The sequence below is a fragment of the Oncorhynchus kisutch genome, unplaced genomic scaffold, assembly GCF_002021735.2.
Source record: "Oncorhynchus kisutch isolate 150728-3 unplaced genomic scaffold, Okis_V2 Okis07a-Okis12b_hom, whole genome shotgun sequence".
Lineage (NCBI taxonomy): Eukaryota > Metazoa > Chordata > Actinopteri > Salmoniformes > Salmonidae > Oncorhynchus > Oncorhynchus kisutch.
This window is the reverse complement of record NW_022261984.1, coordinates 5,704,623-5,728,607: the sequence shown is the minus strand read 5'-3', so window position 1 is coordinate 5,728,607 and position 23,985 is coordinate 5,704,623. Positions and strand designations below refer to the sequence as shown.

Genomic DNA, 23,985 nt, shown 5'->3' with positions numbered 1-23,985 from the left:
GCTTGACTGGGAGGCTTGAAAATTGTAATTGGATGTGAGCAAACATTGAGCATGAGTACAAACATTGAGCATAGTAGGCAAAGTTAAATGTTTACTTCAATAGCTAGGTTTAAGCAAATACAAAATGACCGTGCTTGAGAAAACAAATCTATTGGACAGCTGTGGTCAAGAAAGCCATTTTAATACAACACAATTATTATATTTTAATGACAGGCCTTCTTTCTAATTTACAAAGTTATACAAACAATGAAGCTACAAATAAAAAATTTAAGTGCTTCTGATTGGACACTGACTGATTCTGAAGGTATCAAAATAACCAGCATGAACACCAGGGTCCAGTATTCACCAGCGTCTCAGAGTAGGCCCTGTTACTCATTATGACTTGAAAGGAAAAACTGATCCTAGATCTGCACTCGTACTCTGAGAAGCTGTCAATACAGGCCCTGAAATGTAACAAAAGAGTAGCTGCGTTTGCCGAGTCTCTAGTCTAGGGCTCATAAGGCATTCTGCTGAAGAACAGTTACAACAAAAACAACAAAATCACAATCAACAAAGGTTTTTTTTTTTAGCGAGACCCTCATTTTGTGAGTTAGTCTCATCAAGTCAGTGTGGAAGGTTGGGGCTGCTCCGATAGTTAACAGTGTGGAGAGGAGGAGCGGGGAGGTTGCTTAGGAACGGTAGCCTTTCTTCTCAAGAACACACTGTTTAGAATCTGTTGCAAATAACAAACGTTTCCAATGAAGAACACACACTTGCAACGCTAGCCTTTCTGTTGAAGAATACACACTTGCAACGCTAGCCTTTCTGTTGAAGAACACACACATGCAACGCTAGCCTTTCTGTTGAAGAATACACACATGCAACGCTAGCATTTCTGTTGAACACACACATGCAACGCTAGCCTTTCTGTTGAAGAACACACACATGCAACGCTAGCCTTTCTGTTGAAGAATACACACATGCAACGCTAGCATTTCTGTTGAACACACACATGCAACGCTAGCCTTTCTGTTGAAGAACACACACATGCAACGCTAGCCTTTCTGTTGAAGATCACACACATGCAACGCTAGCCTTTCTGTTGAAGAACACACACATGCAACGCTAGCCTTTCTGTTGAAGAACACACACATGCAACGCTAGCCTTTCTGTTGAAGAATACACACATGCAACGCTAGCCTTTCTGTTGAAGAACACACACTTGCAACGCTAGCCTTTCTGTTGAAGAATACACACATGCAACGCTAGCCTTTCTGTTGAAGAATACACACATGCAACGCTAGCCTTTCTGTTGAAGAATACACACATGCAACGCTAGCCTTTCTGTTGAAGAACACACACATGCAACGCTAGCCTTTCTGTTGAAGAACACACACATGCAACGCTAGCCTTTCTGTTGAAGAATACACACTTGCAACGCTAGCCTTTCTGTTGAAGAATACACACATGCAACGCTAGCCTTTCTGTTGAAGAACACACACATGCAACGCTAGCCTTTCTGTTGAAGAACACACACATGCAACGCTAGCCTTTCTGTTGAAGAATACACACTTGCAACGCTAGCCTTTCTGTTGAAGAACACACACTTGCAACGCTAGCCTTTCTGTTGAAGAATACACACATGCAACGCTAGCCTTTCTGTTGAAGAACACACACATGCAACGCTAGCCTTTCTGTTGAAGAATACACACTTGCAACGCTAGCCTTTCTGTTGAAGAATACACACATGCAACGCTAGCCTTTCTGTTGAAGAATACACACATGCAACGCTAGCCTTTCTGTTGAAGAATACACACATGCAACGCTAGCCTTTCTGTTGAAGAACACACACATGCAACGCTAGCCTTTCTGTTGAAGAATACACACATGCAACGCTAGCCTTTCTGTTGAAGAACACACACATGCAACGCTAGCCTTTCTGTTGAAGAACACACACATGCAACGCTAGCCTTTCTGTTGAAGAATACACACTTGCGTTCTCCAATGGTAACGTTGTATTATTTTTTATTTATTACTGGATTCTAAATGAACACGTCCCTAAGAGTACACCATCCCACTTACTCAGTCCGTTTCCTCTCCCATCACGTCTATCTCGTCTTCCTCGGTCAGTTCTGTGACGCCTTGCTCAAGGCCCGCTCCCCACACTCTTGGTCGCACATCCGGCGACCACTCAAGAACGTCCACCTCCACATCCTCTTCCTCCTCTGGCTCCCAGCTTCCTGTTGACCCCGTGGTGACCCTTCGTGATGTCAGCGTGGAAGGCTCTGCCTCCAGAGGGGTCGGAATACTCACGTCGGCCATCTCGGGGGCAGCGGTCGCCATTTTGATTTTCTGAGGGAGGTGGATGTGGTTGTGGGTGATGCCTCTGAAGCTGGCCATGGTGGAACTCACTTGGTCCACGTCTCTGGCGCCGGGAACCTCCTGCCAAGCTACGAATAAAGAAACCCATCGTAAACATTTAAAAGAGGTAACATAATTGAGACTATTTAAGCTCAAACTAGATTAAAATATGAAAAGCAACTGCCAGTAGCGATCTACTACTACACTGAGTGTACAAAACATTAGGAACACCTGCTCTTTCCATGACAGACTGACTAGGTGAATCCAGGTGAAAGCTATGATCTCTTTCCATGACAGACTGACTAGGTGAATCCAGGTGAAAGCTATGATCCCTTATTGATGTCACCTGTTAAATCCACTTCAAAATCTCCCTCAAAATTGAAAAATAATTCAGGTTCAAATTGATTTACCTGCATCAGGATACATCGTTGGACCCATCTCCTCTACATCTATCTCCTCCTCTTCCCCACTCACTTCCTCAGCCCCGGCGTAGCCCAACGTCTGCTGGACCTCATCAACCACATCCAACTCCTCGCTGGAGATCTCCATCTCCAAATATCCATCCTCCATTTTCTCCTCCACCTCTTGGATGATCACACTTCTCCTATACGCCTCCACCACGGATCCTTTCCCCTTTTCGGTCTTCTGTTTTGTCTCTGAAGACGAGTCTGTTTCCCTCTCTCTGTTCTCCTTGGAAACCAGATCTCTTCCTTCCTTGTTGCCTTTGTCGCTCAGATGAGGATCCACAATGTCCTTTGTCCTTGTCATCGATAAGGTAGCCAGCTCCTCTCGGAGTTTGAAAAAGTCTCCTGACGCATCCACGTTTTCCCCGTCTAAAACTTTTTCTGTGTACTCAAAATGTTCTCCATCCTCAACGTTCTCTCTTTCAGTCTCTTCGTAGATCTGTTCTTGATACTCCGTCTCCTGTCCACAAGTGCTGCTGTCGTGTCCTCCATCTTTTTCCTCTGGCTGGTCGCTCTCTGTTCGGCTGGTCTGATGGTCATTATCAACGGTTGGTCTAATGGCCGACTCCCTTTCTAGAGACTGGGAGGAACTTGTGTTTTTGTTCATCAGTCTTGATTCATTTTGACCGTTGTCACTTTCATTGGGTTTCAATAATTTTCTTTCACTTTCTTTTGTCTCCTTGCTTTTGGTGGACTTCCTCGTCTTTTGGTGCCTGTGCTTCAGGAGTTCTTGGAACTTCTTGAGACACACAGTGGGTGCCCGACCCTTGGAGGGGGTCCGCTTGACAGCAGGGGGTCTCAATGGGTCTCTGTCTGATTCAGTCTCTCCAGATCTTTTTGGACTGGAGTTCTGTGGCTGACCCGACGGCTGGGGTTGCAGAATGGTTCCGGTTCCAATCCCTGAACAGTTGGTAGGAACATGCTCTTCATGGGTACTGGGGAAAGTTGTCTGCGAGCTAGGCTTTTGAGCAACTGTTTTAGATTTAGACAGCTCAGGTAGTCTCTGGAACAACTCTGCTCTCTCTCCTTTGCCATGTCCCTCCCTGAGCCTCACCCTTTTCCTGCACTTCTTTCGCTTGTCGTCCTTTCCCTGTGGTTCCCCTCTGTTCTCCTTTCCCTGTGGTTCCCCTCCTCCGTTCTCCTTTACCTGTGGGTCTCCTCCTTTCTCCTTTCCCTGAGGTTCTCCTCCTCCTTTCTCCTTTCCCTGTGGTTCCCCTCCTCTGTTCTCCTTTCCCTGTGGTTCCCCTCCTCCGTTCTCCTTTCCCTGTGGTTCCCCTCCTCCGTTCTCCTTTACCTGTGGTTCCCCTCCTCCGTTCTCCTTTACCTGTGGGTCTCCTCCTTTTTCCTTTACCTGTGGGTCTCCTCCTTTTTCCTTTACCTGTGGGTCTCCTCCTTTCTCCTTTCCCTGAGGTTCTCCTCCTCCTTTCTCCTTTCCCTGTGGTTCCCCTCCTCCGTTCTCCTTTACCTGTGGGTCTCCTCCTTTTTCCTTTACCTGTGGGTCTCCTCCTTTTTCCTTTACCTGTGGGTCTCCTCCTTTCTCCTTTCCCTGAGGTTCTCCTCCTCCTTTCTCCTTTCCCTGTGGTTCTCTTCCATTTTTCTTTCTCTGCGGTTCTTCTCTTTTCTTTCTCTGCGGTACTCCTTCTCCTTTTTTCCCTCTCTGAGGTTCTCCTTCTCTTTTCGTTCTATGCGATTCTCCTCTTTTCTTTCTCTGCGGTTCTCCTCCTCCTCCTTTCTTTCCCCGTGGTTCTCCTCTTTTCTTTCTCTGCGGTTCTCCTCCTCCTCCTTTCTTTCCCCGCGGTTCTCCTCTTTTCTTTCCCCGCGGTTCTCCTCTTTCCTTTCCCTGAGGTTCTCCTTCTCCTCTTTCCTTTCCCTGCGGTTCTCCTTCTCCTCTTTCCTTTTTGTGCTCAACAGCTTCTGCGTCATGGATGCCCGTTGTCATGGCACTGGTGGGGAATAAACCACCAGCCTGGGAAACCTGTTTTTTTCCTGGTCGTATCTTACCGGGGGGTCTACCACGTTTCCGTTTCGGGGGTGGTGTTGGTGGGATTTGGAGCAGTCCAACTGCTTTGGCCAGAGCTTGAAACCCGGAGAAGGAGGGACTGGGAGTTTCAGAAGACATGTTGGACTGCTTGTCTTCTTGGTGAAGTTTTACTGGGGAGCAGCTCCCGGTTGCGGTCCAAACGTTAGGAGGGCATTTCACATCTCGATCCCTGGCTCGGAGCACCCTTACTGGGTTCCCCGTTTCCCTTCCTTCTGGAGGTGGGTTGGCTTCCTCCCCAAGGCTGGACAAAGACTTTGTGGAGGTGTTGGAAAGGTACCGTCCTAATCTTTCGCTCGCTAAGACATTGTTGGTTGACAGACTGACAGAGCAGAGGCTTATTTTCACTTGTCCGTTCTCAGTCTTCGTTCTGTCGTTGAGTTTCACCCTTTCAGTCCTCACTAAAGGACTATCTTCTATCTTTGTAGAGGCGTTACGTTTCCTCTTTTTCCGAGGAGGCTCTGGGGTCTCACTGTCCTCTGATTGTTCCTGCTCCGCTTTCAAACCCTCTGTTCTCCTGACACGGATTCTCTTCCTGTGTTGACTCCAGGTTTCATCCTCCTGTCTCCTCTCTGTCTTTGCTTTTGGGGTCTCAGTCCTTCGCCCCTGCTCCGGCTCCAAACCCTCCTTTCTCCTCACACGGATTCTCTTCCTGTTACTGTGGGGCTTCCAGGTTTCATCTCCCTCTCTTATCTTCGCCTTTGCTTTCTCAAGCCTTCGCCCCGTAGTGGTGGTCGCGACCTTCTTCCTTTTCCTCTCCTCCTCGTCCTCTTTTCCGGTCAGTCTTGCGTTGTTGCTAATGCTAGCCTTGTATTGACCATCAGTCATCTGCTCGGAGTTGTTGCTAATGCTAGCCTTGTATTGACCATCAGTCATCTGCTCGGAGTTGTTGCTAATGCTAGCCTTGTATTGACCATCAGTCATCTGCTCGGAGTTGTTGCTAATGCTAGCCTTGTATTGACCATCAGTCATCTGCTCGGAGTTGTTGCTAATGCTAGCCTTGTATTGACCATCAGTCATCTGCTCGGAGTTGTTGCTAATGCTAGCCTTGTATTGACCATCAGTCATCTGCTCGGAGTTGTTGCTAATGCTAGCCTTGTATTGACCATCAGTCATCTGCTCGGAGTTGTTGTTGGATTCCCACGGCAGCCCAAGGAATTTTTTAGATTCACACAGATTTCCTGGGGAGCGTGGAGAGTGGATCATGGAGCTCAGTGGAAACTGTAGTCTTCTCGGAGTGCAGCAGAGCCAAGGTGGTAGCTTTGACAGCTGAGGGATTCTATGGAATGGAGTTACAGGATGCCGGAATGGGGATTTAAGGAAGGGTTTCGCCGGAGATGGTGGGGGTAAGGATTCTGGTGAATTTAAGGGTGAGAGACATTTTGGCAGGCGTAGCTCTTCCCATTGTGGAGGAGGAGATTGGGAAGGCTGGGTTTCACTTCCTGGAGACAGCAGTGAAAGGAGTTCTGGGAAATGTAGTCCTCTCCAGGGAGAGGCATCTGGTGGGCATGCTGGATGTTGTGGTTCAGAAGCATCAGTTTCAGAGGGGGGTAGGAAACCGGGGGTGACCGAAGGTCCCTCTTCTTGTGGAACTTCCTGATTCGTACTGGCCTGACTCGGACTCTGACTTGGAATGGGCTCTCTATTCATATGACTTGGGATGGTCCCTCCATTCACTTGACTTGGAGTAGTGTCTCCATTCACATGACTTGGAGTAGTGTCTCCATTGGACGACAGACAATCCGCAGAGGACAGATTACAAACATGGTCTCTGTATGTCGACGGAACGCCCGTCTGGGCAGAACCCTCCCAGAACCCTGGATCTCGGTCCTCTTCCCCTGCGTAAAGTAGAGAGGCCTGGCTCTGAGGAAGGGACTGGTGGGGAGGCCTTGGTGAAGAGCCTGAGTGGACTGGCATGATGCTGCTGCTGCCACCACATCCAAACACCAGGCTCTTGGAGTTCTGGAGTTCCTGGTTTTGAGAGTTCTGGAACCGGATCAGGAGTTCCTGGTGGTTCTTGGCGTTCTCAGAGGAGCACTGGACACCTGAACAATAGGAGGCCCAGTCAGAGGAGTAATCATTACAGGAGAAGTGGGGGTGAGGATGAGAGAGGGGGGTGGAGGGGTGATAGGTGGAACATTGGTGAGGGGTCAGAGGTTGTGGGTCCAGGTAAAGGTCAGGGGTGACTGTGCAGGAGGTTGTCGTGGTGACGAAATGGGAGGAGGTGATGGAGTGGAAGGCTTGAGAGAGAAAGACAGAGAGCTAGAGGTCAGCCTGGTGGTAGCTAAGTGTGGGTGCTAATATCAATCTATTGTAATGGATGACACGTGAGATAAGTGCAAGCAATGCTGTGAGTAATTGAGGAAGGGCAAGCATTTAAAATGTACATGACTTATCATACATAGACTAAGTCAGTGTTTCTCAACTCTGGTCCTCCAGTAGCCCCAACAGCCCAACTCTGGTCCTCCAGTAGCCCCAACAGCCCAACTCTGGTCCTCCAGTAGCCCCAACAGCCCAACTCTGGTCCTCCAGTACCCCAACAGCCCAACTCTGGTCCTCCAGTACCCCAACTCTGGTCCTCCAGTAGCCCCAACAGCCTAACTCTGGTCCTCCAGTACCCCCAACAGCCCAACTCTGGTCCTCCAGTACCCCCAACAGCCCAACTCTGGTCCTCCAGTAGCCCCAACAGCCCAACTCTGGTCCTCCAGTACCCCCAACAGCCCAACTCTGGTCCTCCAGTACCCCCAACAGCCCAACTCTGGTCCTCCAGTACCCCCAACAGCCCAACTCTGGTCCTCCAGTAGCCCCAACAGCCCAACTCTGGTCCTCCAGTACCCCCAACAGCCCAACTCTGGTCCTCCAGTAGCCCCAACAGCCCAACTCTGGTCCTCCAGTACCCCCAACAGCCCAACTCTGGTCCTCCAGTACCCCCAACAGCTCAACTCTGGTCCTCCAGTACCCCCAACAGCCCAACTCTGGTCCTCCAGTACCCCCAACAGCTCAACTCTGGTCCTCCAGTACCCCCAACAGCTCAACTCTGGTCCTCCAGTACCCCCAACAGCCCAACTCTGGTCCTACAGTACCCCCAACAGCTCAACTCTGGTCCTACAGTACCCCCAACAGCCCAACTCTGGTCCTACAGTACCCCCAACAGCAAACCTGCTTCTACTTGTCAACTAATCATCAAGCCCTTGACAAGTTGAATCAGGTGTTTTTGTCTGGGGCTTCAACACAAATGTGTGCTGTTGGGGGTACTGGAGAACCGGAGTTGGGCTGCTGGGGGTACCGGAGGACTGGATTTGGGAAACACTGACCTAAGTCGCTAGAAAGCCTTAAAACATAGTTAACAAGGAGCCTGGTTCAGATTCAAGGCAGCAGGTAGCCTAGGGTTAAGAGCGCTAGGCCAGTAACCGAAAGGTTGCTGGTTCAAATCCCCAAGCTGACTAGATGGAAAATCTGTTGATGTGCCCTTTAGCAAGGCACTTAACCCTAATTGCTCTGGATAAGAGCATCTGCTAAATGTAAAGATGAAGTCTTCTCAGATGTAGATACAACAGTAGAGAAAGGTGGTCAATCACATAACATGTTACAAAACATACCTGTTTCAGTTGACGACGCATCATCACTTCCTGTCATTGGAACATGGGAACACACGCAACGAGAAGCCGAGCCAACTGCGCCGTGCCTTGCGTGGACGGGATGATGCGAGCAGGAGCAGGCCGACGGTCTGTCGTGGCTTTGGAGATGGTGGCGTTGGTCGCAGTCCCTATCCAGAACCACAGGGGGCAGTATGTTCAACCCCATCATGATGTCTTCCAGCATCTTCTCAATCTGCTCATCCGAATCCTCTACCTGCCGGCCAAAACAAGAGGACCACAACGGATATATGTTGTTAAACATTTCTGTGTTAACCTGGATCATTTTCAAATGTGTGGTTGAATTGTTTTTATTTTATTTATCGTCAAATAAATGAAGGTACCGGAGGCTGGGGCAAGGCGAGCTGTGGTTCATGTGTTGGGTGTGGAGTCGGTTGTTGGGTGGAGCTGCAGTGTTTGAGGGAGGTTGACTGGGTGGTGGTGGTTTTGGAGGTGAGTTGGGGGCGGGATCGGGGTGGAGGGGTGAGGAAAGCTGTGTCGAGGTTAGAGCACCAGGGGAGGGCTGGGGACTGGGGCGGGGGGAGAGGCTGGCGTGGTAGTTGTCTTGTCCTCATGCGATCATGCGTTTCCTGCCGTGACAGAATAAAAGGAGACATTTTAGAACACTTAGAGAAGATAAACCACATGGCTCCATTACATTTATATACTAACGTTTACACACCTATTCTGTCTTCAGCAGGGTTTCATCTGAACAAGGTTTCAAAAGTAATGTTTAGGAAATATATATTTGAACTGTTGTGCTGCTGTTTTGACAGCTCAGATTAACTTGAATAATGGACAGTTTATTCAGAAACCCCTCAATGGTTTCCTAACATGGTAATGGCTATTCACTGTATCAAAACTCATGGGCAAAAATGTTCTAGAGTGAAAATGTAGCCCTCAAATTAATCTCTTACTTTGCTGACTGACAACAATCAGTTAGAATGGCATTGGAAGTATTCAAACAGTTTCATAGTTACTGTGTCACTCACCTTCTTCAGAGCAGCGAGGACCAACTGCCTCCGACCAGGTGAGATGGTTCCGTCCCTCTCCTGCCTCTGACCTGGTGAGATGGTTCCGTCTGTCTCCTGCCCCTGACCAGGTGAGACGGTTCCGTCTGTCTCCTGCCCCTGACCAGGTGAGACGGTTCCGTCTGTCTCCTGCCCCTGACCAGGTGAGATGGTTCCGTCCGTCTCCTGCCCACTGACCAGCTCCCACAGCTGTTAGACAATCAATCAAATGTATTGATAAAGCAGTTTTTAGATCAAAAGAGTGAGAATAAGGGGTTTTACATTAACCCGGCCTGGACTCCAGACAGCAAGCAGAGGCACACATTAGCAAAGAAAAACTCAACATCCAAAATGGCACCCTATTCACTACACAGTGCACTACTTTTCACCAGGGCCCAGGTCAAAACTAGGGCACTATTTAGGGAATCGGGTGCCATTTTGGACACCCCACCTACCTGTCCCCTGGTCCTCCTCCTCAGCTTGACCTTGATGGAGATCTGAGTGTTCTCCAGCCTCTGTCCGCTCAGCCACTTCCTCCCAACCACACCTCACAATCACATCACATCTTATTTACAGTGCAGTTATTCACGGCAACACACTTTACAGTACAAAGAAACAACATGCTAAATATATGAGATTCAGAAACTAACTAGAAACCCCAAAGGATGTGTAAAATAACTGTCATCCCCTCATACCTCTCCTCTCCAGACACTCCCCTGTTCCTCCTTCCTCTGCTCTCCCAGTGTGTGATGTCAGCTGCTGCTCCCTCTTCTTCTCCATCCTCCTCTCCGTCACAACGTTCTCCGCCACAGAGCATTCTGGGACGGCACTTTCCTCCCGGGGTGTTGTGGGGTGGTCCGAATCGTCACCCTGGGTGACCATGTCACCGCTCAGGACAACAGAGGACGATGAGAGGTTTGTGACCTCCGGTTCGGAGGTCTGAGGGTGGGTTCTAAAGGGAGCTGTTCCACAGTTGACCGGTGCTTTGACGCTGGGTGGAGTGGAACTGGGGTGTGAAGTGGGGGTCATAATCTGGGGACTCAGGAAAGGGAGTGCCGTGTGAGTTGTGTGCTGCTGGCCTTCACTGCTGCTCTGGACTAGTAGGAGGGGTGTAGGGAGAGCATCAGGGAGAGGACTGAGGAAAGTCATGTAAATACCTCCATTACAGTCCACAGTCTGTGTCCCCATCTCCACCAATGCCCCCACCTGTGTCTCTCCTCCCTCCGTCTGCACCCCCACATCTCTGAGACTGCACCTCCTCTCCTCCTCCCCCTCTCCCTCCCTCCCCCGGTCCTTCCACCCCTCCACCAAGCGGCCTATGCCCAGCTTACAGGCAGCGGCCATAACCTCTTCTTGTTCCATGGTGCCCTCTCCCTCCAGCTCTCCGGAGTACAGGAGATCCACCAGCTTCAGCAGGGTCTGGGCCTTCACAGCCTGGAGCTTGAGTGGCCATCTCTGCCCAGCCGGGAGGGGGGATGACTGGTTGGACAGGGCATTGGACAGGTAGGGGCTCAGGGCAGCCAGGATGCAGCTGTGGGCCGGGACTGACAATCCTGTGGGAAGAGAGAAATGTGACATCATTAGCTACATGTATAATGCAGGTTAGGAAATGTGATGAAGGCCTAATGGGGTTTAGGTGTGAAATAAGGGCATGTGGAAGGAGAGGAAGAACGGCAGTTGGATTTGATTGATCCATTTATTTACTATCCTCAATCTAAACCTCATTAGGTCTCCCTAACTTACATCAATCATTTGGTTACTTTACATCCATTCATTACTGTCCCTCCCTCCCTCCCCCTCTCAACATCAGTCTATAGCAGGGTATCACAGTAGAGACCAGTGGAGGCTGGTGGGAGGAGCTATAGGAGGACAGGCTCATTTTATTGACTGGAATGGACTTCAATGTGGTTTCCATGTGTCTGACACCGTTCCATTGATTCCAGAGTATGTGAGAGGAGCGGGCCCAATGTGACTGGAAGGTGGAGCGAGGGGCCCAATGTGACTGGAAGGTGGAGCGAGGGGCCCAATGTGACTGGAAGGTGGAGCGAGGGGCCCAATGTGACTGGAAGGTGGAGCGAGGGGCCCAATGTGACTGGAAGGTGGAGCGAGGGGCCCAATGTGACTGGAAGGTGGAGCGAGGGGCCCAATGTGACTGGAAGGTGGAGCGAGGGGCCCAATGTGACTGGAAGGTGGAGCACAATGTGACTGGAAGGTGGAGCGAGGGGCACAATGTGATTGGAAGGTGGAGCGAGGGGCCCAATGTGACTGGAAGGTGGAGCGAGGGGCCCAATGTGACTGGAAGGTGGAGCGAGGGGCCCAATGTGACTGGAAGGTGGAGCGAGGGGCCCAATGTGACTGGAAGGTGGAGCGAGGGGCCCAATGTGACTGGAAGGTGGAGCGAGGGGCCTAATGTGACTGGAAGGTGGAGCGAGGGGCCTAATGTGACTGGAAGGTGGAGCGAGGGGCCCAATGTGACTGGAAGGTGGAGCGAGGGGCCTAATGTGACTGGAAGGTGGACCGAGGGGCCCAATGTGACTGGAAGGTGGAGCGAGGGGCCCAATGTGACTGGAAGGTGGAGCGAGATTCCCAAAGGCTGGAGGGTTGGCCTTCTCGCCCGCTCCACTTTCTCTCCAGTAGTGCTCACTTCACCAGCTCAGGGCATGCCCGGCCCAGCATGCATCTGTAGTCTACTGGTGTGCTGCTACAGCCCCTTGCTTTAGCTACTGTCATGAAGTTCTCTAAATATTGTCATAAAGAAAGTGATCAAACACACAGGTGCCAAATCAAGGTGACTTATAAAGATGAGGACCAAGAGCAAGAGAGGGATGACGTTCTGTCCACAACTAAAGAATCATTGTGGAATCTGAAAAGACACATATCCCAAAAGCATGATGGGGTACTTACTATGTGCACATGCTAACAGAAAGTGGGTATCTAATTAAGTGTGTCACTGTAGTGAAGTATTTCTAAACTACAAATCACTGTTGGTAAAGGGCTTGTCAGTAAGCATTTCACGGTAAGGTCTACACTTGTATTCAGCGCAAGTGACAAATAAAGTTTGATTTGACACCTCTTAAAGGTTTAGTTCATTTCCGTTCTATTATCTACACAATAGGCCATAACTGATTTTGGCCAAACAGGCCTGGCATATTCCCACGTTCAAAGAACTTTCCATTTTGATTGCGTTATTTTGTCTATAAACCTTTAGGCCTACCTATAGAAAAATGTAGAAAACAACCCTGCCCAGTCTGGCAAGAGTGGCCAAACAGGTGTTTATCATCCCCATTGGCTCTGCAAGTGTGGAGAGGATGTTCTCCACTGCTGGTCTGCTCTCCAGGCACCATCACATGGGCCTGAAGCCACCATCACATGGGCCTGAAGCCACCATCACATGGGCCTGAAGCCACCATCACATGGGCCTGAAGTCACCATCGCATGGGCCTGAAGCCACAGACTGGCCAAGCTCAACATTTTCAAAAGGCTCTAATTAGTCAATTTCATTTGTATTTAATTCTCAGTAATTCACAGCCGATATGCACAATTTATAGACTATAATTATTTAATACAACAAAATGTTGTTTAAATGCTTTATGTCCGTACCAGCCTATTGCGTCACACTCGCAAATGCTTCACAATGTATTTCTATGTAGGCTATTGCCTTGAAATAATAATATAGCCTCATTCATTCATTTTCGTTCCTTCTTAGGCTCCCGGTCTGACTCCTGACCTATTTAGAGTGTTTATATGACATGTAGCCTATTAGAAATGTAATCATCCTATTTAGAGTGTTTATATGACACGCAGCCTATTAGAAATGTAATCATCCTATTTAGAGTGTTTATATGACATGTAGCCTATTAGAAATGTAATCATCCTATTTAGAGTGTTTATATGACATGCAGCCTATTAGAAATGTAATCATCCTATTTAGAGTGTTTATATGACACGCAGCCTATTAGAAATGTAATCATCCTATTTAGAGTGTTTATATGACATGTAGCCTATTAGAAATGTAATCATCCTATTTAGAGTGTTTATATGACATGTAGCCTATTAGAAATGTAATCATCCTATTTAGAGTGTTTATATGACATGCAGCCTATTAGAAATGTAATCATCCTATTTAGAGTGTTTATATGACACGCAGCCTATTAGAAATGTAATCATCCTATTTAGAGTGTTTATATGACATGTAGCCTATTAGAAATGTAATCATCCTATTTAGAGTGTTTATATGACATGCAGCCTATTAGAAATGTAATCATCCTATTTAGAGTGTTTATATGACATGTAGCCTATTAGAAATGTAATCATCCTATTTAGAGTGTTTATATGACACGCAGCCTATTAGAAATGTAATCATCCTATTTAGAGTGTTTATATGACATGCAGCCTATTAGAAATGTAATCATCCTATTTAGAGTGTTTATATGACATGTAGCCTATTAGAAATGTAATCATCCTATTTAGAGTGTTTATATGACATGCAGCCTATTAGAAATGTAATCATCCTATTTAGAGTGTTTATATGACATGTAGCCTATTAGAAATGTAATCATCCTATTTAGAGTGTTTATATGACATGCAGCCTATTAGAAATGTAATCATCCTATTTAGAGTGTTTATATGACATGTAGCCTATTAGAAATGTAATCATCCTATTTAGAGTGTTTATATGACATGTAGCCTATTAGAAATGTAATCATCCTATTTAGAGTGTTTATATGACACGCAGCCTATTAGAAATGTAATCATCCTATTTAGAGTGTTTATATGACACGCAGCCTATTAGAAATGTAATCATCCTATTTAGAGTGTTTATATGACATGTAGCCTATTAGAAATGTAATCATCCTATTTAGAGTGTTTATATGACATGTAGCCTATTAGAAATGTAATCATCCTATTTAGAGTGTTTATATGACATGCAGCCTATTAGAAATGTAATCATCCTATTTAGAGTGTTTATATGACATGTAGCCTATTAGAAATGTAATCATCCTATTTAGAGTGTTTATATGACATGTAGCCTATTAGAAATGTAATCATCCTATTTAGAGTGTTTATATGACATGCAGCCTATTAGAAATGTAATCATCCTATTTAGAGTGTTTATATGACATGTAGCCTATTAGAAATGTAATCATCCTATTTAGAGTGTTTATATGACATGTAGCCTATTAGAAATGTAATCATCCTATTTAGAGTGTTTATATGACATGCAGCCTATTAGAAATGTAATCATCCTATTTAGAGTGTTTATATGACATGTAGCCTATTAGAAATGTAATCATCCTATTTAGAGTGTTTATATGACATGCAGCCTATTAGAAATGTAATCATCCTATTTAGAGTGTTTATATGACATGTAGCCTATTAGAAATGTAATCATCCTATTTAGAGTGTTTATATGACATGTAGCCTATTAGAAATGTAATCATCCTATTTAGAGTGTTTATATGACATGCAGCCTATTAGAAATGTAATCATCCTATTTAGAGTGTTTATATGACATGTAGCCTATTAGAAATGTAATCATCCTATTTAGAGTGTTTATATGACACGCAGCCTATTAGAAATGTAATCATCCTATTTAGAGTGTTTATATGACATGCAGCCTATTAGAAATGTAATCATCCTATTTAGAGTGTTTATATGACATGTAGCCTATTAGAAATGTAATCATCCTATTTAGAGTGTTTATATGACACGCAGCCTATTAGAAATGTAATCATCCTATTTAGAGTGTTTATATGACACGCAGCCTATTAGAAATGTAATCATCCTATTTAGAGTGTTTATATGACACGCAGCCTATTAGAAATGTAATCATCCTATTTAGAGTGTTTATATGACATGTAGCCTATTAGAAATGTAATCATCCTATTTAGAGTGTTTATATGACACGCAGCCTATTAGAAATGTAATCATCCTATTTAGAGTGTTTATATGACACGCAGCCTATTAGAAATGTAATCATCCTATTTAGAGTGTTTATATGACATGTAGCCTATTAGAAATGTAATCATCCTATTTAGAGTGTTTATATGACATGCAGCCTATTAGAAATGTAATCATCCTATTTAGAGTGTTTATATGACATGTAGCCTATTAGAAATGTAATCATCCTATTTAGAGTGTTTATATGACATGCAGCCTATTAGAAATGTAATCATCCTATTTAGAGTGTTTATATGACATGTAGCCTATTAGAAATGTAATCATCCTATTTAGAGTGTTTATATGACATGCAGCCTATTAGAAATGTAATCATCCTATTTAGAGTGTTTATATGACATGTAGCCTATTAGAAATGTAATCATCCTATTTAGAGTGTTTATATGACATGCAGCCTATTAGAAATGTAATCATCCTATTTAGAGTGTTTATATGACATGTAGCCTATTAGAAATGTAATCATCCTATTTAGAGTGTTTATATGACATGCAGCCTATTAGAAATGTAATCATCCTATTTAGAGTGTTTATATGACATGTAGCCTATTAGAAATGTAATCATCCTATTTAGAGTGTTTATATGACACGCAGCCTATTAGAAATGTTTATTCAAATACTTTTCGTTTAAATCCATATGGTTTGGTTTCAATTGGTAAAAACCAATAGGTAGGTCCAGGTAGTCACAGCAATAGATGGATGTTGGTTAAAACCAATAGGTAGGTCCAGGTAGTCACAGCAATAGATGGATGTTGGTAAAAACTAATAGGTAGGTCCAGGTAGTCACAGCAATAGATGGATGTTGGTTAAAACCAATAGGTAGGTCCAGGTAGTCACAGCAATAGATGGATGTTGGTAAAAACCAATAGGTAGGTCCAGGTAGTCACAGCAATAGATGATGTAGGTTAAAACCAATAGGTAGGTCCAGGTAGTCACAGCAATAGATGGATGTTGGTTAAAACCAATAGGTAGGTCCAGGTAGTCACAGCAATAGATGGATGTTGGTAAAAACCAATAGGTAGGTCCAGGTAGTCACAGCAATAGATGGATGTTGGTTAAAACCAATAGGTAGGTCCAGGTAGTCACAGCAATAGATGGATGTTGGTAAAAACCAATAGGTAGGTCCAGGTAGTCACAGCAATAGATGAATGTTGGTTAAAACCAATAGGTAGGTCCAGGTAGTCACAGCAATAGATGGATGTTGGTAAAAACCAATAGGTAGGTCCAGGTAGTCACAGCAATAGATGGATGTTGGTTAAAACCAATAGGTAGGTCCAGGTAGTCACAGCAATAGATGGATGTTGGTAAAAACCAATAGGTAGGTCCAGGTAGTCACAGCAATAGATGGATGTTGGTAAAAACCAATAGGTAGGTCCAGGTAGTCACAGCAATAGATGGATGTTGGTTAAAACCAATAGGTAGGTCCAGGTAGTCACAGCAATAGATGGATGTTGGTTAAAACCAATAGGTAGGTCCAGGTAGTCACAGCAATAGATGGATGTTGGTAAAAACCAATAGGTAGGTCCAGGTAGTCACAGCAATAGATGGATGTTGGTTAAAACCAATAGGTAGGTCCAGGTAGTCACAGCAATAGATGGATGTTGGTAAAAACCAATAGGTAGGTCCAGGTAGTCACAGCAATAGATGGATGTTGGTTAAAACCAATAGGTAGGTCCAGGTAGTCACAGCAATAGATGGATGTTGGTTAAAACCAATAGGTAGGTCCAGGTAGTCACAGCAATAGATGGATGTTGGTTAAAACCAATAGGTAGGTCCAGGTAGTCACAGCAATAGATGGATGTTGGTTCAATTGTGATTTTAACGAATGGAACGAATTTGGGGCAGCAGTTTGTTTTTCTCCTGTGAGAGCAGAGTGGTTTTTAGCTGAGCGGTAGGAAAGGACATGGAGCGCTGAGCAACATGAGAGATGAGCAGTAGGAAAGGACATGGAGCACTGGAGCGCTGAGCAACATGAGAGATGAGCAGTAGGAAAGGACATGGAGCGCTGAGCAACATGAGAGATGAGCAGTAGGAAAGGACATGGAGCACTGGAGCACTGAGCAACATGAGAGATGAGCAGTAGGAAAGGACATGGAGCGCTGAGCAACATGAGAGATGAGCAGAAGGAAAGGACATGGAGCAACATGAGAGATGAGCAGTAGGAAAGGACATGGAACACTGGAGTGCTGAGCAACATGAGAGATGAACAGGATTTCCAACCTCTCATCTCTGCTCATATGCTCTGATTGATTCCACCCCCCCCCCCCCCTCTCTCTCCTCCCTCAGTCTGTAGTAGGGTATCACAGTAGACTGCAGTCTCTCCATCACTCCCCTCCTCCCTCACCATCAGTCTGTAACAGGGTATCACAGTAGACTGCAGTCTCTCCATCACTCCCCTCCTCCCTCACCATCAGTCTGTAACAGGGTATCACAGTAGACTGCAGTCTCTCCATCACTCCCCTCCTCCCTCACCATCAGTCTGTAACAGGGTATCACAGTAGACTGCAGTCTCTCCATCACTCCCCTCCTCCCTCACCATCAGTCTGTAACAGGGTATCACAGTAGACTGCAGTCTCTCCATCACTCCCCTCCTCCCTCACCATCAGTCTGTAACAGGGTATCACAGTAGACTGCAGTCTCTCCATCACTCCCCTCCTCCCTCACCATCAGTCTGTAACAGGGTATCACAGTAGACTGCAGTCTCTCCATCACTCCCCTCCTCCCTCACCATCAGTCTGTAACAGGTTATCACAGTAGACTGCAGTCTCTCCATCACTCCCCTCCTCCCTCACCATCAGTCTGTAACAGGGTATCACAGTAGACTGCAGTCGCTCCATCACTCCCCTCCTCCCTCACCATCAGTCTGTAACAGGGTATCACAGTAGACTGCAGTCTCTCCATCACTCCCCTCCTCCCTCACCATCAGTCTGTAACAGGGTATCACAGTAGACTGCAGTCTCTCCATCACTCCCCTCCTCCCTCACCATCAGTCTGTAACAGGGTATCACAGTAGACTGCAGTCTCTCCATCACTCCCCTCCTCCCTCACCATCAGTCTGTAACAGGGTATCACAGTAGAGACTGTTGTGCTTCTGTCTCTGTAGTTCCTCCAGGAGCCTCAACTCAAAGCCAGGCAGACGGTACCTCCACATCCTCCTCTTCTTGGCCTCCACCCTGAGAGGGAGGGGTGGGTTGGGGGAGGGGATATTGGGTAGAATGGAGAGGGGGGATAGAGTGGTAAAGGAGACAGAGAAACAATGGATGTGGGGAGAAGGGGGGAGGCAGCACGGAGAGAGGGATAGAGTTGTGGGGTTTAGAGGATAGAAAGGGATGTAGGGAAAATGGGGAAGAGATTTAAATGACTGCAGATCGATCTGACGATATACAGCATTTGACGAAATGAAACAATGGTAAAACCGGATTTTCATTCATTGTTTCAAAATGTCGTGCTTGGAGAAGACTGGGCTGAAAAGACAAGGTGTGAAGTTGGTTGTGAGATGCTACGGGCAGCAACAATGTCATACTTGTTTGGACCAGACAGCATCAGATAGATGGCCTGCACGTAGAGAGACAGAGGGGCGCTGTTTCGCTCGCTCGGATGCTTTCTCCTGTGATATCCATTCAGCCTCTTTCGAATTGAAGGAAAATTATGAAACACAGAAATACGAAAATGTTAAAATGTTTCTTGGGTAATCCTGGCTTCCCTTGGCCTCCATAAATACACACCACCGGGGTGAGTGGCTAGTACTTTACATGTGGTACTCTTTTGTCATGTATTAGTTAACACATTCGTTTCATGACTAGTATAAAAAAAAGTTCACCTATTCGTATCACTTGTTAGTGCTTTTGCTAGAAAAGACCGCTTGTTCCGTTGGAACGCTTGTTGGAACGCAATGCAATTCAAAGCGTGTTGTGGGCGACCTCCACCTAAGACACACTGACAATAGGCCTACAATCAAAAACACATGTTAATGTGTTGCATTCGTGCACATTAATTTCGTTCTCAAACAACTGCAAGTGTGGTACAGCTTTCTATGTCATTAGTTTAATATGTATACTCTTCAGCACACTCGTGCCGGGGAACTAGAAACGAAGAAAGTCTGGTGACGTTAGCTAAATGTGTTAGCTGGACGGCTAGCTAATGCACATGCTTACCTTTTCGATGCCAGTCAGGGCTTTTTCTTTTCTAGTGACTTGCTTTCTCAAAAATCAGAATATCGCCAACCAATTTGTTTCAAATAGTTAATGTTGACATATTCCCACAACGTGGTCAAATTCACGGACTGACGTCACACTTCAGAAAGGGGTTCTCTTCAACGTCAAAATCGCGAGGGGCGATCGTGCGTGTTCATGCGTAGTTAACGTGGGAAAAGCCAAGCCTGCACATTCGAATCATGGGGTCATTTCGGCTCGTCGTTGATAATCAACGTCTGTCGTTCCGCACTCAACGGAAGAGCCATTTGATCTGATCAAGAGCAAACTTGTTGAAATCTTAAATTCAATGTTGAAAAGTATTCTGTTCGACTTTAGCCAATCAGAGGCGTGCGTTACTTCTCCCATTGATTTCAGCGTCTCAACACTGCATGACATCGTATGATTGATGTGTGTTTATGAAGAGTACAACTGTACAGGGAGAACTACTAACATTTACTGCAACACATGCATTTCTCAAATCACACACAGAGCTAGAGAGAAAAAAAGTCAAGGCCAGTATTGAAAAAAGCACTTTTTATTTTATTTATTATAAACAGTATTGCTTGTTACATATTCCATTCATGAGAGAAATGTGCAACGTTAAGAGCCAAGGCATAGAAGAGATTAAGGTTTTCATCCAGAATCACATTTTAGATCAGCGGTCCAATAATAAACTGTTGACAGAAATTGAGAGTTGGACTGTCTCCTAAATGTCCCCCATATAGTTAACTACTTTCACCCAGAGCCATATCATGCCATTTAGTAGTGTACTATATTGGGAATAGGGGACCATTTGGAATGCAAAATTGATTTTACATTGTGTTTTGCTTGTTTTCTCTTTAATTAAAATATATAAACCATAAATGTTTCTCAATTCAAAAATAAACCTGATTGCATATGCGTTCACCCACAATACCTGCAAGACGAATAAACCCAAATCATAAAATATAAAAACAATACATAAAACCAGTAAAATTAACAAATATTTATCTTCTATATATAGTTACATTTGCTTTTTATTTTATTTATTTTTTAAATAGCAACTAGAATCAAAATCAGGTCATTGCACTTATACAAATCTTGCTAATTTAATGTTATGCTCCGCCCCTCTTTAGTCCCACTTTCCCATTGGATTCCACTCCCACATCATTTCCTGTATCAGTTCTAGATCATCTCATTCTAGGACTATATCTGGTTACAAGGCAACTCATTTACATTTTTCTGAGACTGACCATTTGTAGTGTTGGATTGGCATGAAAATAATCAAAGGAACCAAGAAACGCTTTTACCCCTAGTGCTTTAATCTACTGAGAAAATATCTACATCTTACTCTGCACTGAGAATAATAATGTTGTCTACGGTACTAAAGGAACTCAGTCTGGAGGGAAACAACCAGCTAAATGTGTCCTCTCCCCTCTTAGTGTTCTGTGGTCTCCATGGACACCAGCCAGTCCAGCAGGGTAGATGGACACCCAGGCGTAGGTTCAGTAGGCTGGAACACTCCAGTCTGACGTGGAACGTATGGCACTAGAATGGTTCTCTCTGTTCCATATGCAGAGCATCAATCATATCAACTCTATACATTCCATTGTGTTATTATGCGGAACACACACAAAAAACTGTTCTATACATTCCATTTGGATTCAATGTTCTGGAATGTTGCTGCTAGTGAATGATACCCCCAGGGAAACCCCCCATCCCACCTTAAAAACACCACCGAACGAGGCACTCCAGTTAGCCATGAGCCACACAGACGTAGTTGAAGGCGATCACATATTTACACATTCATATATATAGAGATTTGCAGATTGAAAGAAATGCAGTCACTGGATCAACAATCAAATCTGTGGTTTCTCCCATAGCTTCAGGAGAACCATTAGAACCAGAGCGAGTTGAGAAAGGGGGTATAACAATGACGCTAAAGAGCCACACAGATATAAATGTATTGAATAGAGCCGAAACGGTTCACTGGTCTATTATACATGGGTGAAAATCATAGAAATATAATCTGCAGAACAGACGATCAAGAATGTTCTGTGACGCAAGACCCATGTGTAAAATGTTAAAGTGGTCGTCAAGCTACTTACTTTCCCACAACACTGCCCAATGGCACACCAGTGCCTGTCTGACATCACCCAATGATGTCATATACACTAGAACATCACAACAGATGGCTCTGAGAAGAGAAGTAGTGTTCAGAAATACTCTGTAGTAGAAAGTTACTGCAATAGTGGTGTGTAGTTTGGCACGTGTTCATCACTGTAGTCAGAACCACAACTCAGCAATCACACCTCAAACAAAGACCAAAGCAACACCGGCGGTAGATCGACAAACATTGATTCTTTGTTGGGAAACAGAAGTTTAGTGGTAATTAGTTATCACAAGAAGAAAAAAAACCTTGACTGGAAATCTTCACAATCACTTGTAGAAATGCAGTTTGAACCATTCCATTAAAAAAAGGAGTTTGTCAGTTTAAGTTCAGTTACAGTTTGAATCCCATTCCAACAGTTCCCTTTTGATTAGCTTTGTTACTGTGGTGGTGAACATTCCCAGTTCCCAGATGAAGTCACAACTGTCCCTTTTGTGGTGGGAGGAGTTAGTGTAGTGTTGGGGGTTAGTGTGTCACTGTGGTGGGAGGAGTTACTAAATTAGAAGTGGTCTTATGTCATAGTAGTGTGGACAGGTAGAAGAGGGATGTCAGGAGTCCATAGTGTTCCTTTAGTGGCTAAAAGGCACAGTCTAAATAGAGGAATGAGGGAGAGCTGGGGAGGTGAGGAAGGCTGAAGGTCATGCAAGTGGCTTATGTCACAGACCCCGAGAGAGATAAGAGGGAAAGAAGATTAAGAAATTGAGAGGAGAGAGGAAAAAGAGAGAAAGGAAAGAGAAAAAGACACAGAAGGAGAGAGTCCAGTTCTAGTGGAGTCAGTGGTCCCTCAGTGAGTGTCCAGAGGTTCAGCAGGGGCAGTAGGCCGGTAGAGGCTGCTCTCTTCTAGTGATGCACACTATCAGTTTCTCTGTGGGAAGACCAGGACAGAGAGACAGAGAGAAAGAGAGAGAGAGAGAGAGAGAGAGAGAGAAGGGTTACTACCATGTGCAATATTCGTAGTAAGAGTGCAACTCATAAACCAGCTGTATAAACTTAGAGGATTGAGAGGACACAGAACCTGCTACTGAAGACAAATCGGTCACAGCCTAAACATCACCAATCAATACATGACACACAGCCTAAACATCACCAATCAATACATGACACACAGCCTAAACATCACCAATCAATACATGACACACACAGACAACATGAACACACACAGCCTAAACATCACCAATCAATACATGAACACACACACAGCCTAAACATCACCAATCAATACATGACACACACAGACAACATGAACACACAGAGCCTAAACATCACCAATCAATACATGACACACACAGACAACATGAACACACAGAGCCTAAACATCACCAATCAATACATGACACACACAGCCTAAACATCACCAATCAATACATGAACACACACAGACAACATGAACACACACAGCCTAAACATCACCAATCAATACATGACACACACAGCCTAAACATCACCAATCAATACATGACACACACAGCCTAAACATCACCAATCAATACATGAACACACACAGACAACATGAACACACACAGCCTAAACATCACCAATCAATACATGACACACACAGCCTAAACATCACCAATCAATACATGACACACACAGCCAACATGAACACACACAGCCTAAACATCACCAATCAATACATGACACACACAGACAACATGAACACACACAGCCTAAACATCACCAATCAATACATGAACACACACAGACAACATGAACACACAGCCTAAACATCACCAATCAATACATGAACACACACAGACAACATGCACACACAGCCTAAACATCACCAATCAATACATGACACACACAGCCTAAACATCACCAATCAATACATGAACACACAGCCTAAACATCACCAATCAATACATGAACACACAGACAACATGAACACACACAGCCTAAACATCACCAATCAATACATGACACACACAGACAACATGAACACACACAGCCTAAACATCACCAATCAATACATGAACACACACAGACAACATGAACACACACAGCCTAAACATCACCAATCAATACATGAACACACAGCCTAAACATCACCAATCAATACATGACACACAGCCTAATCATCACCAATCAATACATGACACACAGCCTAATCATCACCAATCAATACATGACACACAGCCTAAACATCACCAATCAATACATGACACACAGCCTAAACATCACCAATCAATACATGACACACAC

The 23,985-nt window shown here is 45.1% G+C and overlaps 2 protein-coding genes and 1 long non-coding RNA gene across 16 annotated transcripts in view; all 3 read right to left on the bottom strand.

The window, feature by feature from the left end:
* Positions 1-162: 162 nt before the first annotated feature.
* On the bottom strand, positions 163-19,010 carry LOC109880711 (uncharacterized). The gene is made up of 9 exons (XM_031814574.1): positions 18,965-19,010; positions 18,490-18,614; positions 10,183-11,040; positions 9,943-10,034; positions 9,470-9,697; positions 8,822-9,067; positions 8,442-8,694; positions 2,751-7,082; positions 163-2,429 (listed from the first exon to the last, which is right to left on the bottom strand). The coding sequence occupies exons 1-9, from the start codon at positions 18,982-18,984 to the stop codon at positions 2,062-2,064; spliced, it is 6,522 nt and encodes a 2,173-aa protein (XP_031670434.1). The 5' UTR covers positions 18,985-19,010; the 3' UTR covers positions 163-2,061.
* An 8-nt stretch (positions 19,011-19,018) lies between these two features.
* On the bottom strand, positions 19,019-19,967 carry LOC116360101 (uncharacterized). Its single transcript, XR_004206906.1, has 3 exons — positions 19,596-19,967; positions 19,262-19,389; positions 19,019-19,068 (listed from the first exon to the last, which is right to left on the bottom strand). It is a non-coding gene; the product is annotated as an uncharacterized LOC116360101 (long non-coding RNA).
* Positions 19,968-20,148: 181 nt separating this feature from the next.
* ctnnd1 (catenin (cadherin-associated protein), delta 1) overlaps positions 20,149-23,985 on the bottom strand; it is a 73,811-nt gene continuing 69,974 nt past the window's right edge. For 10 of the 14 annotated variants that reach the window (XM_031814669.1, XM_031814658.1, XM_031814659.1 and 7 more), the window contains one exon: positions 20,164-22,648. In XM_031814669.1, coding sequence (XP_031670529.1) covers positions 22,640-22,648 — 9 coding nt within the window. In that variant the 3' untranslated portion in view covers positions 20,164-22,639. Of the gene's footprint in view, positions 22,649-23,985 lie in introns of all 14 variants that reach the window. The other 4 variants (XM_031814654.1, XM_031814656.1, XM_031814657.1 and 1 more) reach the window with 1 other exon arrangement.